General features: G+C 28.4%; 1 protein-coding gene across 2 annotated transcripts; it reads left to right on the top strand.

Moving 5' to 3' along the window:
* The first annotated feature begins 4,994 nt into the window (after positions 1-4,994).
* LOC105119109 (protein S-acyltransferase 11-like) lies at positions 4,995-8,880 on the top strand. 2 transcript variants are annotated; one of them, XM_011017208.1, is made up of 5 exons: positions 4,995-5,088; positions 5,834-6,056; positions 6,477-6,554; positions 6,648-6,775; positions 8,079-8,880. In XM_011017208.1, exons 1-5 carry the CDS (start codon positions 5,071-5,073, stop codon positions 8,559-8,561), a joined length of 930 nt encoding a protein of 309 aa, XP_011015510.1. In that variant the 5' UTR covers positions 4,995-5,070; the 3' UTR covers positions 8,562-8,880. The 2 variants fall into 2 exon arrangements, with proteins under 2 accessions (XP_011015510.1, XP_011015509.1); XM_011017207.1 differs by having other exon boundaries at positions 6,477-6,775.
* Positions 8,881-19,491: the final 10,611 nt, after the last annotated feature.

The raw sequence follows: 19,491 nt of genomic DNA, 5'->3' as shown, positions 1-19,491 counted from the left end.
AGATTTAGGCTCACTAACAATGGAAATTTTAGCAAGAAAAACTTGATAAGATGGAACGAAAAGAGAATAAGACAAATGACATGATATAAGATAAAAAGTATATGAAAAAACTGTATTAGATGTAGGTTGCAATGGCTTATCTAATCCAAGGAGCTGACACACATAATCACAAAGATGAGAGGGAACACGACGAGCTCTTTAGGGTTGTGATGTGTTCAAAGGAATAACCTCATGATTTGAATCAATAGAGGCAGGTGAGGCAATTTTATCATTAGGATCAGTTCTAAGGGATTGGATTGGTGAGTTATGATAAGGAGACACATTAGCTAAAGCCTCCAAAGAATCAAGAATGCTTAGAGGAACAACAACGTTTGATTCTTTTGGAGGTTTATAAGAACGAAAAGGAAATTGGTTTTCATAAAAAATAACATCTCGTGATGTAAAACTTTTGTGTGATTCCATGTCATAAACTTTATACCCTTTTCTTTTTCCATAGGATAACTAGTGAAAATACAAGGCTCAGATCGAGGAGCAAACTTATCATTGGATCGATTTTTATCATGCATATAACACAAACAACCAAAAACACATAAATAAGACTATGATGGAGATTTTAAAAATAACATCTTATAAGAACTCTTGTTAGATAATTTAGGTGTAGGAGTATAATTTATTAAGTAAGTTACGGTCATAACACATTCACCCTAAAAATTGATTGGTATTTGCTTGAAATCAGAGAGCACAAGTAACCTCTAATACTCCATTTTGTTATGGGGTATCAACACAAGATGTCTGGTGTGAAATATCATTTTGAGATAAGAAATTGAACATATGACCAGCAGTAAATTCTAAACCATTATCACTCCTAACTAGTTTGATATTATGATTAAATTGAGTATTAATCATTATATGAAATTGAATAAAGTATTTTTGTGTTTCTGACTTATGTTTGAGAAGATAAACCCAAATGCATCTTGAGTAATCATCCACAACAGTAAGAAAATAATGAACATCATAAGTAGATGAGGGGTTTTTTAAGGCCTCTAAATGTCACAATGGACCATATCAAAAAGGAAATTAGATTTATTATTACTTAAAGGAAAAACATTTCGAGTTTATTTAGCTTAATAACACATATCACAAATGTTGTTTGAATTTTTGAAAGATACATTATATAATTCTAGAATTAGTGATAATCAATCAAATGAAAAATGACATAATCGCTTATGCCATAAGATGGAAAAGGAAGGAAAAGATGCAGTGATAGCAAATGGAAGTAGTATCAGTGATTAATAATTAAAAGTGCATTTTTATCAAAGTTTTATATCATCATTTTGCACTTGAAGTATCAATAACTTCTTAACTAGAGCATGTTTTATAATAATAAGTCTGATAATATAAGATAACTTTATTTTATAGTAAATGCTCATTTTAAATGCAAGTATATCTCACAATTTAAAGAATTGATTGATGTGATTAACTATTAAAAGTGAAAGGATAAAGAAAAGGTCAATCTTGGAAAAAAAATGATGATTCAATTAAAACTAGAACACTGTTTAGTCATTGGGTCATATTTGGAGCTGTAGATTTTAGATTTTGGTTTGGTTTATATGGCTAGAAAGCTAAGATATGGGCCTAAAATATTTATGAAGAGTCCAAGACTTAATTCTGTCGTTTGAAAGTCCAGATTTTAGTGTAAAAAAAAGTCTTAATCTGTCTTGTAGATTAGACATTATTCAATGTTCAGCCCATATCTCGAGTTCTAGAAGTCCAAATGTACCTATTCTTTTTTTTTTTTAAGCTGAGATAATTTTCCAGAACTTTCATGAAGACTATTTGTTTAAATTCTAATATTATCAATGATGTTTTATTCAAACAATAAGATAAGGATTGTCATAAAGTCAATTAGTCATCAAATCAATAGTTTCGAATTTTGGCCTATAAAATGAGGCATTTGCCATGCATTTAGGCATCTTGGTTTTCAGATTAAAATCATGTTTTTGCTTTCTCTTGTTGCAATGCTTAAGTTTTACTTATATTAATCTCTTATTTATATTTTTTATTTCTTTTTATTTACTTAGTTAACTTATATTTTATTTATATTCTTATCTTGTTTTTCTATGTTTCTCTTATTCATAATGTTTAGCTCATATCTCGAGTTCTAGAGGTCCAAATAACCTCATTTTTTTGTTGGAAAGTTGAGATAATTTTTTAGAACTTTCATGAGGACAGTCTCTTCAAATTCTGATGTTAGCAATGATGTTTTGTTTAGATAAAAAGATAAAGATTGTCGCCAAGTCAAGATGTGACCATCTACTCAACAATTAGTTAACAAATTAATAGTTCCAAATTTTGATCTATAAAAGGAGATATTTACCATGCATTTAGGTATCTTGATTTTCAGATCAAGATCATGTTCTTGCTCTCTTTCTTATTGTAATGCTTGAGTTTTGCTTATATTAATCTCTTGTTTATGCTTTTCATTTTCTTTTCTTTACTTAGTTAACTTATATCTTATTTATGTTCTTATTTTGTTTATTTATGTTTCTCTTCTTCATTTTATTTAACTAAGTTTATCATGTCAAAGTGAAAAAAATACACTAATGGTGTAAGAATAAGTATACTATAAACTTAACATGGACTTTAATGTTTGATACTAACATGTTTTATATTTGTTATCTTATTCACTCTTAATACTTTGCTTGTTAAATGGTTAATCTAGATTTATATTGTACAACTCTTGGTACAACAAATACTTAGTACTTTTATAACCCAACTGTATGGTATAACCGATACTTGTATTATGAAAGGAACTTGATTTGTTGTTAACATAGGTTATAATAATAAATACCTAACAATATTTACAAGTATTAACATTATTCGAATAAGATAATTAATATAATCATGTTAATAATTTATAATCTGATTGTAACTTTCTTGGTGTGTTGTTTCTAGTTGAGTAATAAAAAGAGTTTATGCTATATTTGTTTGAAATACTATTAGTGAATCCTCTAACCTTGATAATTATTTTATCATTGTTTAATTATTTCATTAATCTTATATCTCAAAGTTGTTGTCGTCATCATCATCATCATTATCATTACTATTATTATTATTATACAATTAATTTCTATGTGGTTTGACCCCGATTTTGTCAGGTTATTTATTACTTCGACACTTCTACACTTAGAAGAAAATATCAATCTTTTGATTGTGTTAATATTATCCAAATTAACTAATCCTTAAAGATAATAAGTGCTTTTTTTATGATAAAGAATGAAAAAAAAAGGCTAGCTATAGTAAACTTCTCAATATAAAATATTGCACCCATATTATGAGCTTATTTGAAAGTGTAGTAAATGTTGCTTTTCAAAGTGTTTTTTACTTGAAAATATATTGAAATATTTTTTTAATTTTTTAATATTAATACATCAAAACGATAAAAATCACTAAAAAATATTAATTTTAATCTTTTTATAAAAAAATTAAAAAATACAGTTGGAGCACAATCGAAACAATAAAAATCACTAAAAAAATATTAATTTGAAGCTTTTTATAAAAAAAAATTAAAAAATAAAGTTGGATCGCAATCGCAACGGTGCCTACATCATTTTTCTATTCAAAAGAATCCCTATCATGATTGAAACTCAAAAATCTTTTTAAGATAACTATGAATATATATAAAAATACTAAAAAACCATTATGATAAATTGATTCAAACTTTTAATCTTATGAACAACTCTATATGAAAAACTTACTACGTTACACTTATAGTTTTAAAACTTGGCCCGACGGTTCAACTTGGGACCCAGATGACTCGGGGCCAGAATTGGGCCAGGTTTATGAGAAAATAAGGGAATTCAAAAGCTCGGTTAACCCAGTAAAACCTAATTGTAACCCGTTGACTATTTATTTTTTTAACCAAAACGATATTGTTTTGATTTATACAAAAAATTGAGGTTGACCCATATAACCTAGTGACCCAATCAAAACTCGGTGACCCGATCAAAACCTATAACCCGAGCCTTCGGCCAAATTAACCACTAGGTCGGGTTTAAAAACACTAGTTACACCAACTTTTCGTAAGCAAAAAGTTCTGGTTTTGTTTGTTTTATGGAAAATGGTTTTATGAAAACTTTTTTTTATTTGTTTACCATTAGAAAAGTTGTTTAATGAAAAATATTTTTCAGTTAAATAAAATTTTAACTTGGTTTTCATGAAATTATTTTTCTTTTATTTGTTATTATATCAAATTTCCTCAATCTTCTGATTGTTATATATTTTGTTTTGAATAATTTATTTTTCAATTTTATCTTTTAAAATTTAACCGAATTTAATTTTTATACCAACTTTACTCCTTATTCTTTTAATTTTTATTTATTTTTCCTTTATTTTTTTCTAATTAAATTTTTTTATCTATTAGATTTAATTTCTATTCTGTTAATTGCTATTTATTTTATTTGAAAAAAATTATGAAGTTAAAATATTTTTTTCAAATTATTTTTCAACTTTTTGATCTGTTAAATTTAGTCTCTATTCTTTCAATTAATATTTATTTTATTCAAAATAATTTATAAAATTAATTTTCAATTTCATCACACTTTAACTTTTTTATCTGTTAGATTTAGTTTTTATTCTTTTAATAAATTTGAAAAAAAATTAAAAAATTATTTTATAACTTATTTTTTATGATATAGTCGAATAATAAAAAATATTTTTTAATTTTTTTATGACACCGTTAAAAATTAAAAAATATTGTACTTTTTAAAAATTTATTTTTAATGAAAACCATTTTTTAAAAATAAATCACTAAGAATTTCAAAGGTAAAAATTCCAAGGCGCGTTCAATTAGTCAACGTCCAATAGAGGGGGAGGAACCAATTTGGTGTTTGGGGATACAACTAGTAATAAGTGATCATTTAGGGACACATTTGTATCTTTGCCAAGACGAAAAATCAAAATAACAACCAGCGATACATTCTCCTATATAATATGTGAGAGAGCTTCATCTCATGTCTGATTTAACTGAACAATTTTCTCTTTTTTATCTGGAGAAACAAAAGCGAAAACATGGTTGACCTTAACAAGGTTAGTTTTTTTACCCCTTTTTCTTGGTTTGATTTCCATTTTTTTGCTATTGTCTATGTTAGAAAGATTTTAAATATTGATTGAAACCCAGTTGCTAGAATGGATTTTATGTTGTTATTCTGTTAGAAAGTTTTGATCTTGACATAAATTTAGAGTACATAAGAGAGGTCAGAAGGAGAAAATTTTGTAGGTAAAGTACAAATATTTATCAAATTATTTTGTTGCTTTTGACTGAACTTGTATCACTGGAACAAAAAATAGATTGGTGATTTAAAAATTGTTGAGATAGAGATTAAAATGATATGCATGATTCACAAGGTATAGTTTGCATACTTTTGATAAATACTGCCACTGGAATTTGCATGTAATATAACATCAAGTAGTTTCTTATACAGGAGAAGGATCCTGGTTATCATTATTGGGAAAGAAGTTTTATTGGAAAGGGTTTTAAAATTTTGAGAGACATAAAGAAGTTGAGTGCTAGTGATGGTGTTTTTGAAGTTTTGGGATTGAAATATAAAGTGGGCTAACTGATTCAAGACTGTTGAAGTAGTTCTAGTTTGGAAATAGTTTGTCTAAATGGAATATGTTTGTGCAGTTCGTTTGACCAGAATTTGGTAAAGATCGTGGTACTTTTGATTAAGTAAATGGAAACTTCTAATATGTTGTTTTTGTTGTATTATGCAGTGGAAGAGAAAAGTAATGCTGTTGTTTTTCATTTGGTATTCTTTTCTTGCATACACAGGAGCATTTAGTAACAGTCGTTAGCGAGGATCGCGAGACACCATGCTGGGGGTGTGGGTTGCATCATCTTCACCCACCTAATGCACCTGTTTTCAAGTGTAGCTGGTGTGGGGCAATAACGGATAAATATGAGTCAAAATGTGAACACAAGAATTATTGGTGGAGACACATGCGTGACCGTTGCTTTGTATGTGTCCTCATCGGCTTCATTCTCTTTGTAATATGTATGTCACAGTAATTTCTTCTTTCAAACCGTGTTTCTCGCTCCTTGCAGTGAACATGTTTTTAAGCATTTCTTTTCGTAGAACTTTTAAAAAGAGGAATGAAGCAGTTTGAACTTTGGAAAGTTAAGAGGAAGTTTTCTAACTGGCTTGAACTTCTCTTTTTCTATATTCTTTTTTCCTTGTTGCAAATATCATATTTTCTTTCAACTTGCATTTGACTTTTCATCATGAACTAGGATCTTCATTTTCACAAAATCAAATTTCATCCTAAAGACCATATTTCTCTTTATTGAACTATACGAGGATATCTATTGATTTAATCCAGAAACATTTTTCATCAAACCATTTTCTGATTTACTGCTTTTTAATATCACTGAAGTTTTTATCTATCTCATCTTAATCCAATTTCTGAAAGTGCAGGTGGTGGTGTGTGGGCAGTGTACCCTGTCATCTTCTCTATCAGTTTTTTTTGTGGGATTTTCCATCTAACCATAACAGGTATCTTGTCAATAACTACTGTATTACTGTTTACTCTTACGGCCTTAAGAAGTGCTGGAACACCACCTCTAATAGAGTGGGGTAGCTACCCAGCTGTGGGAAAAAAACAGCTTGAAAACTACACCTTCTGTCGCTACTGTTCAAAGGCCAAGTCACCGAGAACTCATCACTGCCGTACATGTGGGATCTGTGTACTGGACATGGATCATCACTGCCCTTTTGTAAGTGCCCATTATCTCTAGAATTTTGAAGTAATTTAATAATCTGGAAGCGTGGATGTGGAGTCTTGTTTCTGCATGTTATTTATTCTATTGGAATTGTGACTTCCAACTAGTTCTACTTGGGTAATCTGTCAAAGCTGTATTTATCTGGAAATGCAAGGACTAAGGAGCTTGCAGTCCATACCTTAAGTTTTGATTTTTCTCTATTGGAAATTTGTCTTCAGTGCTGACTTGTTATGACCAGGAAGAAGTTGAATGGCCTCTCAATCTTAGGTTGCAGCCTGCTTTCCTTTTTGATGAATTTGCAGCAGTCTTCTTTCCTGTAACTTTATAAATTTGAACCAGTCTTAGCATCTTATTGCATTGCCAAACAAGAGAAAAAAAGATGAAAATAGACTGGATTTTAATACATAAAAATATCCATAATTTGGGTACAAATTCATTTTTTTCCCCTAAGGATCTCAAAATTATTTTTCTTTGCTGAAGCTAATGTTAAAGTTTGGAACTATGTTTATGACCTGTCAGGTTTTGGATTGCCGTACTATGTTCTGCTGAGTGCATGTAAAGAGCAATAGCAACTATGTAATGGATACAATAAATACTCATCAATTTCTCCCTTTTCCTGCTATTAAGTACCGGAATTAGAGGACTTCCTTTTCAGATCCTAATAATTGGTGAACAAGTTAAATTACAATATATTCTTATCTTTAATTAGTACCACTTTATCTGGCTGCCAAGTTGAACATTTTTCTGATGTTTCTCATATTTTACCATTTTAAACTCTGTTTAATTGCCTTCTTTTTTCCTGTGCCTTGTATTTTCTTAGTGTCTATCTTACATGGACACGCGTATAAGAATCCATATGCGTACTCACTTGCAATCAGGATTTACAATTGAAAACGACTCTTTTGATAAAAGAGGGAGGTGGTTAAACTTCATGAAGGCCTTCACATTCAGTTTTCCTTCTCATTTTTAAACCCAAGCTAAATTAACATATAAAATTTTGAGAGCCTAAGGATGCATTGCAATCTACTAAGTCAAAATAATTACAGAGGGAGTAATTATTAATGCAATGTATTTGTTTCATATTGAGGTTATGCCTTGGAAGGTAGCTTGCTGGATTGGCCACCCAGTCCACCTCAGACCTTGTCTATACATGGATTGTGTTATGAATGTTCAATAGGTTATTTTTCTATCCTATGCGCAAATGTGGTCATTACTTTCTCCATCAACTTGCCCTTACTTTACACATGTTCTTGCATGCTAAGGACACTAATCATGCCTTATTAAAATCTTTTTGCAGATTGGAAATTGTGTTGGTGCAGCAAATCACCAACACTTTATTGCATTCCTTATATCAGTTCTTGTCAGCACAATGTATGTTACAATCATGTCCGCATATGCTGCTTTGCATATATGGCCTCCATTAACATACAGATACCTAGACCATTTTCGTGCTGGTGACAGATCTTTGGCTTGGAGAGCATTGCAGGATGTTGCTATTGCATTAGCAAGCTCTGCGGTGCTCCTTTCCACAAGAGGGCTTGTACTTGTCTATCTTTTTGTTTCCAGTATTTCTTTAGAGATTGGAATAAGCGTTCTTCTGTGGCAGCAGCTCTGCTACATATATGAGGGACAAACTTACTTAAGCAGCTTAAGTATGCGCGGAGGTGACGAAGCTGGAGAAAAAGATTGCAAAAATCTTTTCCGTTTCTTCGGCTGCCCATACCCTGTTTTAAGATTCTTGCCAAATTTCTGGAATTCACCCAAGAGGCACGAGAAGTGAAATGGATACGTTGGCAGTGAAAGACTCCATTATTTTCTGCAGAACTTAGAGAATCGGTTCCCCTTTCTCCTAGAAACTTTTCATTTTCCTTTGGGATCAACTCCAAGGCGACTCAGTCTAGCCTCTTCTGATTGCTCTTAATTTATTTACCATTTTGATAGGTATCATAGGCAGTTGATATTGCAATTCAGTGTATTTTTATTACATCATGGAAGTGAGAAGACAGGGATAGGGAAGGTTCAATTTTTTTGTATATTCTGAGTCTGACATTGTTGCTAGCCTTCTATCTATCTACTAAATATATAAATTTTGCCGGTTCCTCCCCGCATCTATTTGAAATTTTATTAATAAATCACATTATTTTTATTTTTAATATGACTATGGAGTATCCTTATTTTTAACATAACAGTGGAGTATATTTAATACAATTAAAATTGTTATTATATGGTTTTCTGACGTCTTAGTATTGTCAGATTTTTTTATTTGTTTAAATCGAGGAGACCGAGATAATTAAATGTAAAGCAAATCGAAGAAAAGGGCCTGATATTTTGAGGGTATGATAGCTCCTCAACTTTATGTAGCAGTCTTTTAAAGGTATACTCGACAACATACCAATTCTGGTCTCTCGACTAAAACAAATAAAAAATCTGACAATACTTACATGATTACATCATTCGTGTTGTTTTTTCATTTTTAAAATTCAGATAATTGAATATAAAAAAATTAATTTAAAAAAACTAAATTTAAAAGGATAAATTTTTTTAAAAAAAATTAGTATAAAAAGAAACCCTAAAATAAAAAGAAAAATTGATATTAGCTGAAGTTAAGTTTTTAAATCTACAACTTGGACCATAAAATTGAGATTATTCAATTTAGATAAAACACAAAACTTAATTCTTAACTAACTTTATTTATAAGAATGAAATTGAAAATTAATTCAAATTTATTAAAGAATCTAAAAAAAAAGTAATTAAAAGAATGAGAACCAAGTTATAAATGAAAACAAATAAGAGGACTGATATTTTTGAATTGAAGGATAAAATTAAAAAGAAAATTTAATTTCATGAAAGGATTAAAAATAAAAAAAAACACTATAAAAAAATTGGCAAATATAAATGAAAATACCAATATAATTTTTTCATCAATAAATTGCAGTGAACTTCACTAACAGAATAATATCTTGTTGTATCCATCAACAAACAACGAAGAAAATATTCTCTTGGTGTGTACCAAAGGAATTATAGTGGAAACAAATATTAAAAAAAACTAAAATATACAATGACATTTCATTTATATAGGCAAAATGACTGACAAAATTACCCTGTCAATGAAATCCTTCTATAATATCATCAGTAATATTTAATTTATAACCTGACGAGCAACCCTCCTTCCCTATTTATTCTTCTTCATCTCAGCTCTCCAATAAACATATGTTTTAGTTTAGCACAAATTAGTATCCTATAAATTTGACCAACCCAACACTTAGTCTTTCAATATCCCTATTTTTATTTAAATTTTATTGAGGATCCCCCACATCATGTAAGTAAAACTACTAATTATTTGTTTGAACTCAATTTTAAAATGTTAATTTTTATTGTATATTTTTGTAGTATTTGTATTTTGTTTAGGTGTTTACTTGTTTTATAGCTTTTTACCATAGAAATTTATTGTATGAATGTATGATTTGTACATTTTAGGGTTTGTTTTGAAATTTTTTTGAAAAATATTTATTTGTAAATTGATGAAATTTATTTTGAATTTGTGACTTAGGTGTTTTGTAATGAAATAAATAATGACTTATTTAACAAGTCCATTTTCTATTTTGTTAATTTTATTGTTGACTTGAAAATTTTGGTAAATGTATAGAAATATGAATTTATATAGATAATTGATAATAAATTAAGAGTACCATTAAAATAGATTGAATAAGTTTGAGTTAAACCAATGCTAGTTAATTTAGTTAGTTTACATAATTAATTAATACATGTTGTCATCAATATTCTATATAGATTTGATATAAGCAATGGATGACCATTCATGGAGGTGTCGAGATTCACCCGAATGGTTACGTAGGATGGATTATAGTAATGAGAGTGAGAGTTTTATTAATTATATATTATCTAATCCAATAAATATTAGTGGAGGTGGTATTTAATATTCATGTAAGAGGTGTAAGAATAAAAAAATTTCATGATTTATATGTTATAACGATGTATTTTCTATATAAAGGGTTTATGGAGAAATATCATATGTTACTTATGAGATCATGATATAAAAGATGGTTGGATCAACTTCTAATTATAGCATTGTGCATGAAGTTGTTGATGACAATAGTAATCCTTGTAGAAATATGGTTATGGATGCAATGACAATAAATTAGGGTTATGTAAGAGAATGTCCAGTCGTGGATGAATAACTTAACGCTAACACAACCAGGTTCTTTGATCTTTTAAAAGATTTTGATAAACTATTATGAGATGGGTGTACAAATCACAGTAAATTATTAGTTGTTGTACAAATGTTCATTATCAAGTCAGATTATAGGTTGAGTGACGTTATTTATGATAAAATTATCAAATGAGCGATAAGAATTTTACCTTAAGAGAATAGGTTGGAAAAAAAAATTTATACTGTTAAATTCATAATGAAACCCATTGACCTTAGATACTGAAAAATTGACATGCATCAAACTTTTGCATATTGCTCGTTATAAACTCAGAACTAACAGTGGAAGGACTCTTGTTCTACCTACATTTTATTACACCTAGACTACAAAGGTTATTCATGTATTTAAAGACTGATAAACATATGACATGATATCATTCACATGATAGGGTAGATGAAGTGATTGTGCACCTTTCCGATGATGAAACTTGAAAACATTTTATTAGGGTTCATCCTCAATTTTCAATGGAATCAAGGAATTTATATATTGGGTTATGTATAGAAAAATTCAATCCATTTAGGTTGTTTATTACTTCTTATTCTTGTTGGTTGGTGATACTAATAATTTACAACTTGTCATCGAGGATATGTGTGAGGCCAGAATACATGTTTTTATCTATAGTCATACTCAATCCTAATAGTCTAAGTCAGAATGTAGATGTTTGTTTTCAATTGTTAATTAATGTGTTAAAGTAGTTATGATCATTCAGGACTTTGACTTATGATGTATCGAGAAAGCAAAATTTTTAGATGAAGACAGCTTTGATGTGAACTATCAATGATTTTTTCCCGTATGGAATGGTTTCTACTTAGAGCATGTATGAAAAATTAGCATGTCTATACTATATGGAAAATAATAAGGCCTTTATATTAACAAGTAATAGTAAAATATTTTTTTGTTATTGCTACCGATAATTTTTGTCAATAGAACACAAGTATAGAAAGAACATAAATGACTTCTTTATTGGTATAGTTGAAAGGGATATTGTATCGCTGCTCCCATTAGTTGAAGAGTTGTATGACATAGTATTGCAGTATAATGACATTGTGTTTAGTTTTTAATTTAATAAGCATAAATTTTCTAGTTTTGGTTTGACTTGCAATTGGATAAATCAAAATATTTTCTAGGAGCTTTCTTATTAGAATATCAATATTCTCTATCATAACCTTGATGTCATGTATATTAAAAATAACATGTTTGAAAATATTTTAAACATAATTATAAACATGAAAGGGAAGATAAGGAAATGCTAGAATAAATATATCTTTGTTTTGTTACTATAAAAAAATAGAGTTGATTTATGATGATTCACTGGTTGCAAAGCCCGAATTCAGTTTCGTCTTAGACTATAATGCACAATTACTTGTTTACCAGTGGCTTAAAAGTCTATATTTTCTTTATGGATAAACTTTGAACAAATCTATAGTGATGAATTTAGAGGATTACATATTGTATGGAATGAAGAATTATGACTATCATATATTTATGTAAACACCTATTCACTAGCTTACTAGGATTTATTTCCAAATGGTATATGAAGTGCACTCCCAAAGATTATTCATTTCTTTAAAGATATATGATCTAAAAAGTTGCAAACACAATACATGAAGAGGATTGAAATAAATATCGTCCAGACAATCTACACATTTAAGATGATATTATTTCCTTCATTATTTGACTCAATTGAGCATTTATCTATAAATTTACTATTAGGGTCAAAAGTTGGAGGCTCAATCTAATATAGATAAATGTATCTATTCAAGAGGTTAGGGATTACACATGCATCGTAATTAAAATTCTATTGTCTTTTTTTTTTTAATTCAAAATATTCATTTAATTTTATATAGATACTTATTAAACCTCAAGAGAAAAGTAAAAAACAAGACACATGTTGAGGTTTTGATATGTGAGGCTTATATTATTAAAGAAATCTTAACATTGATCTTATACTATTTCAAGTCTCATTTGAGAACAAAAATAAACTGCATTCTAAGACATGATGACGGTGAAGAAGTATCTTCAAGTGAGAACTTGTTAATATTCTCCTATCCTAGACAACCTATACCAAAAAATATTATGAAAGGAAGATGTTTGATAAAAATGGAATTCAAATAGGAATATAATTATATGTTATTTAACTGCGATGAAAAGAAACCTTTTATTTAGTTAGTATAATAATTAACATGTCGTTAATTTCAAATAATTTATGTATAATAATTAACATGTCATTAATTTCAAATAATTTATCTCTTATGATATCATAAATTAATACATTGTTGAATTTTTTGTAAGCAACATCATCAATTTTTACTATTCCAAAAACTCATAACTGACTAAATCCCAAATCTTTTGATTACAAGATAAACACTTTTTCATGTGGTTCATATCACATATAGGGACTGTTTAATTATTTTTATATTTCAAGATACTTAATTTCATTACATATTTTTTGTTAACTATTAATGGTTGTAATTGTACAAGGTTTATCACTTATGTGGGAATGTTAGTGTGATTTTAAATTTACAAGTTTATGTCCTGAAAGAAATGTGAAGTGATATAGAAGGTATTTCATCAATGAACATGTTTTTCATATTGAAGAGTATGGTTAGGGTAGAAAAACATATAATAGTGGAGTATATTTTAAGGTATCTACTTCTAATGAGTTTGAAGTTAACTGTTATAAGAAGTTAAAAGAAGTTATTGAAATGCAATATCATAGCAAACAGAATAGAGTTTTTATATTCAAATGATATTGGTATGATACCATTTATACACGAATCATATTAGATCCCCATAAGGGTTTGGTCAAAATTAATACAAATGCTAGACTCTACAATGTCAATGATGTCGTCAAGGAATGCTAACAAGTTTATTACATATACACTCTTTCATTTAAAAAGAATTGTTTGAGAGTTAATTGGTTATCCATAGTAAAAACCAAACATAAAGGTCGTGTTTATGTTCTTCAGGATGTGATACGAACCAAGTCAGGTCTAAATTTTTCTTTAAAATGTCTACTTACTAGTTTTGTGAGATCGAGTATATCTCTCAAACTATATATCAAAACGAGCCAAAATTTTATAGGAAGATCTCTCCTATAAAATTTTACATTTTACAAGGCCTTGATTGCCTTGTTGGGATGGGTTGTCATAGCGTAAGTTGGGATGATCTCTCCATCCGGGATTGTACGTGTTGGAAAAGGGATCATATTTACGCTGGAGCTGTCCGTTGAATGCTCCATCAATTGCATGAGCTTGTTCAATATAATCTTCTTGCATTGTTGGGCACATATCCGAAGCATGTCCTTGTAAGGAGCATATGCTACAAACTTTCACCTGCTGCACATTTCCACAAGCCAAAGAACACACAAGAGAAGTAAGATCATTAACTTTATTCTCAATGTTAGAAATACTTACCTCATTTACTCGTTTGTTGGAGAAGTCTCCACGAGTGCCAAACTGTTTTGAGTTGGCTGCCATGTTTGAGATCAATTGGCGTGCAGCCTCGGGTGTCTTATCCACCAATGCTATGGTGGGATCAGTTAATGACAAACCAAATGAGAAATTATGAGAGGTAGGTTGATACTTGAGATGAGATGAAATCCTTTATGATGAGGATATTTATGTATAGCCATTTTTATAAAGAATTATATCAAAGATTGTAGAGCTTGAGTCAAGGTACAATGAATGTTAATAAATACTTTAAAAAGATAGAACTTGTTATGATTTGATCTAATATTGAGAAGGATAGGGAGACTAATATGGCTAGATTTATGAATGACCTTTATTATGATACAACTCATATTATGGAGTTGTATTATTATATGGAGTTAGAAGAGATGGTGCATATAATTGTGAAGGTGGAGAAACAACTTAAATGAAAGGGTACCATTTATAAAATCCAACCATTATGATCTCCAAAACCTTGGAAACCTAATTAGAAGGTTAACGCTAGGGGTAGTCCATCATATAAAAATGTAGAAGGCAAGGTCAAATACCCTAGAGAGAAGAAAGACACCTCGATCATTATTAAAGGTAACAATGTTACTCCTACTTCTCGTAACCATGACATTAAATGCTTTTGTTGTCTAATTGTTGGTCATTTTGCTTCACATTGTCCAAACAAAAAAGTTATAATTATGAAAGCTAATAATAAGGTTGAGACCAATAGGAGGGATGAAGAAAAGATGCAACTATTAAAGGATGTTGATGATGTTTATGTTGAGTATTCAGTTAAGGAAGAGGCACTTATGGTGAGGAAAACACTAAATATACATACCAAGGTAGATGATTCAGAAGGTCAGAGGGATAACATATTCCACATGAGATAACATGTTCATGATAAGGTATGTAGCTTAATTATAGATGATGGTTATTACACTAATGTAGCTAATACTGAATTGGTAAGAAAGATGAACTCGCACACTACCAAACATCCTAGAAAGAGAATGGCGTGTTTGAAGTCAGGACTAAAAATCTACTAAGAATATGCAAAAAATAAAGATTCAGGTTATATGGAGGAATTTTGGTATGAAGATTTTGTTTTTATTATCTTATTTTATTTATTTATTTAATTTTGAATAATATTTTTAATTTGGGTTTGTTCTGACTCATTAAACATTGTTTAAGAGTTTATTTCATTATTGGACTCATGTTAGTTGATTACTAGTTTAGGTTCATTAGCTTGCAACCTAAAAAAATCCATTAGGGTTAGTTAGAGGAGAATATATTATGTTTTTTTAGCTATAAATTTCACTAGCAAGTTGGAGCATAAATGTAAGTTTTTCTTTTATTTGTTTGTGAGAAAAACAACTTTTATTTGCAGCGACAAATATCGTACACTAACTTATCAAAAATTAATTAGCTTTGTGACATTATTCCCATACTTAATGTTCATATAAACAAGGTTATCTCTGGGCTCAAGTTTTTTTCCAATACATTCGATTCTTAGATACAGGGTTAGATCTCGGTCAAGGTTCTACCAAACTTGATTTTTAGCCTTTTAGGTTATTATCTACTTTGTTAGGAGTTGCTTGACCATGAGATTAAAAGGTTTGGATTAAGATGTTAATGATAAAGTAAACGTGGGAGATTATATCTTTCAACTTAATGAGTGAGTTGATCCATATCGAGACGCTTTGTCTCCCGACTATTAAGAAAATTCAAAATTTTGTATCGTTGAGAAACTTTTGTTGATGTTTGATGTTTTGAGAACCTGCGTACATATAGAAGTCAATGAAGATGATGATATCGATGAAATCAATGTTGAAGATTGTGATGGAGATAATAATGATGAAGACGAAATTAAAAAAGAAAAAAGACAATTCTGATTAAAGTGCACAACTCAAATGTGTAATAAAATGAACTATAATGTAATATTTCTGGATAAAACTAACTTTAATATAATGACAGTGACATAAATTTATGATTACATCATAAAAAAACATTTTTTTTTTATGATTTTATTATTATACACAGAACTGGTTTTATCATGTTGTGTGCTGTTGTGATTTTAAGTATTTGTAGGATCAATAGATAAGAAATACAGATATAATCTAACCACAAAAATTATTTTATACAGATAAAATTACTAACAAACTGTAAAATATCAACAGGTACACCGATGGATTATGTCCATCAGTATATTCTAGAGAGATTTGGAGTTGTTCACTTCTCAATGACATTGTTCATTGTGTTCTTTACATATGACATGATTGACGAATTATATCCATTGGTATATTCTAGAGAATTTTGAAATTGTTCACTTCTTAATGACATTATTAATTACTATTCATTGCAATAACTGATGGACTGAAAAGTCATTGGTTTTTGAAATTTTTTATTAAATTAAAATTTTTAATTAAATAGATAAAAACACAGATTAAAATATTAAAAATATTAATATTTAATTATTTTTTAGTAAAATCATATGTAAAAAAGCCTCAAATTAGAAGATCAAAATCCCTAATTCATAACCTTTTTCTTCATCTCTCTTTCTCTTTTGTAAAAAATGAAAATGTCTCTCTCCTTCTTAATTCCTTCTCTGCACTTCTTCTCCATGCTATCAGATATGTCCTTCTCTTCTCCTTTCCTTGTTTCTTCTCATTTTTACTTTTTTTTTTTAAATTAATGTCTCTCTCTTCTTTGTTTTTGTTATTTGTTTTTTTATCTTCTCAGCTTCGCTTATAGTGGAATTAAGGTAAGGTTTTTTTTTGTGTGTGTTTTTTGCATTATATTTGTGTTTTTTATTTTTTTATTCTTAATAATTGTTGGAATTTTTTCATATAAGAATAATTTTGTTGTATTTAAATGATGTATTAGAACAACAAACTGTTCTAAGAGCAAGAAAAAATGGTTTAAAACTTTGTTGTTGTTTTAACTTATTCTTCCAATCATATTTGAAATTTTTAAGGTCGAGAAAACTTAAATATGGCACAACTACTGTTGAGCTGTAAGCATCAATTTTAGAGACCAAAACTCACTCATGTTTATCATATTATCCGAGCAGAAACAACTGCCCTCTCCAATGCTTATTGGACATATAATTATCTATACTTAAGTTTAGGTTACTTGTCTTTATCAATTACAAGTTTAAGTTATAAATTTAGATTGATTTTTATAGGATATACAATATAATATTATTATGATAATAATTGTATATATTAAAAAAAATTACAGAAAAGAAGCTTTGCTGTTTATAAAGTAAAATTCTAGTTAAAAAGTAAAGATTAGATAAGTAGGATATATATAAATATATATAGAATGTTCACTGAAGTTTTTTAAATGACCAAGATTCCTAGCAATTGCTTAATTTGGTGTCACATTATAGAACGTTCACACATGTATTATAGCAATATTTTATATTTTATATTTTTTTATGTTCAACAGAATATTTTTGAATGACCAAAATTTCTAGCAATTGCTTAACTTGGTGTCGTATAATAGAATGTTCATGCATGTATTGTAACAATATTTTTTATTTTTTATTTTCTTCGAATTCAACACTTCAAAAATGGAATAAAATCAACTAGTTTATGGCAACCAAATTTATATCCATATGTATTTGTAAGTAATCAGAATTTGAATAGTATTCCCGTATATGAGAGGTGTTACTGTTTTTTTTAATAAAAAATATGAATAATTTATAGTATTTTAATCTTTTAATTTATATAAATACCTTGGAAAAAGTCAATACTGTATTATACAGATAAGATCACTACTAGTTTTCTGGCCGTGATTCTAACAATTATAAGTTGCTAATTTAGCAATGATTTTGATAACCATGAATTGCTAGGAGCCACTCATAAATAAGCATTGAAGTCACAAGCACTCATTCTCAACGCTGGTGCATTGAGTTAATAGTCATCACACTAAGTGGGAGTCTCTTCATAGCGGGATTTATTTAATGGGAAGTATCATGTCCAATAAAAGTCTGGTGACTCAATGTAAATTTGTTTTTCTTTCATGCATTACTAAAAAATAAAAAAATATAATTATTAATAAATTTGGAAAAAGTAATTATTAATAAAAAATTTTATTATTAATATTGAAAAACAACCATAAATTTGATTTGAAAAGTAAAATTTAAAACTATAAGAACTTGGGTCAAACATGTTTAATATTATGATTAATATTGTAAATATTAATATTGTCAATATTATTAATATAATTATTAATAAATTTGAAAAAAGTAATATTATTATTGAAAAAAACATAGATTTAATTTGAAGGGTAAAATAAAAAATTATTATTATTATTATTAGTGTTATTCTTATTCTTAGTATTTTTATTATTATTAAATTTTAAAAAAAATATTATTACTATTGAAAAAAAATCATAAATCTGACTTGAAGAAATTAAAAACTATAAAAACTTAAATCAAATAAGTTTAATATTATTATTTTTATTATTATTAGGAGAACTAGACCCCAAAAACTTAGGTCCGACCAGGACGCCAAACCCGAGTTTATAATTATTAGTATTATTTTTATTAGTGTTATTGTTATTGTTATTATTATTGTTATCATCATTATCATTAATAATTTTTTAAAAAATATTATTATTATCAAAGAAAAACTATAAATTTAATTTTATTTGATAAAAAACTATCAGAACTTAAGTCAGACAAGGTTGATATTATTATTAATATTATAAATATTACTATTAGTATTATAATTAATACTATAAATATTAATTTGAAATTTATCATTGCAATGAAATTTAAAACTCTTAAATCTAATTTTACAGATAAACCTAACTTTATATATAGACCTAATATTACTTAATGTTAATTTTTTTGATAATTTTTATGCTAAAAATAATTGACCGGAGGAGACAGCTTGTCTTAAATTCTACTCTTCCGCCTTAAAATAATTTAATTTTTTTTTTTAAATCTATCGCTCTCTAAAAATTATCTGGCCTATTTGTTACCGGTATGCATAAGGGGCCCAAGTGTGTACCTCGAGGAAAATCGACCCGACCCGAT

The sequence above is a fragment of the Populus euphratica genome, unplaced genomic scaffold, assembly GCF_000495115.2.
Source record: "Populus euphratica unplaced genomic scaffold, PopEup_1.0 scaffold2532.1, whole genome shotgun sequence".
In the NCBI taxonomy this organism is placed as follows: domain Eukaryota; kingdom Viridiplantae; phylum Streptophyta; class Magnoliopsida; order Malpighiales; family Salicaceae; genus Populus; species Populus euphratica.
Note: the sequence above shows the minus strand (reverse complement) of the source record. Positions and strands in the feature narration are given on the sequence as shown.

Bases quoted from the DNA above. Each gene is read 5' to 3' on its own strand.
- LOC105119109 (XM_011017207.1), top strand. The intron at 6,057-6,476 runs GTATGTCACAGT...CTGAAAGTGCAG, and splicing joins CTTCATTCTCTTTGTAATAT to GTGGTGGTGTGTGGGCAGTG. The intron at 6,776-8,078 runs GTAAGTGCCCAT...ATCTTTTTGCAG, and splicing joins TGGATCATCACTGCCCTTTT to ATTGGAAATTGTGTTGGTGC.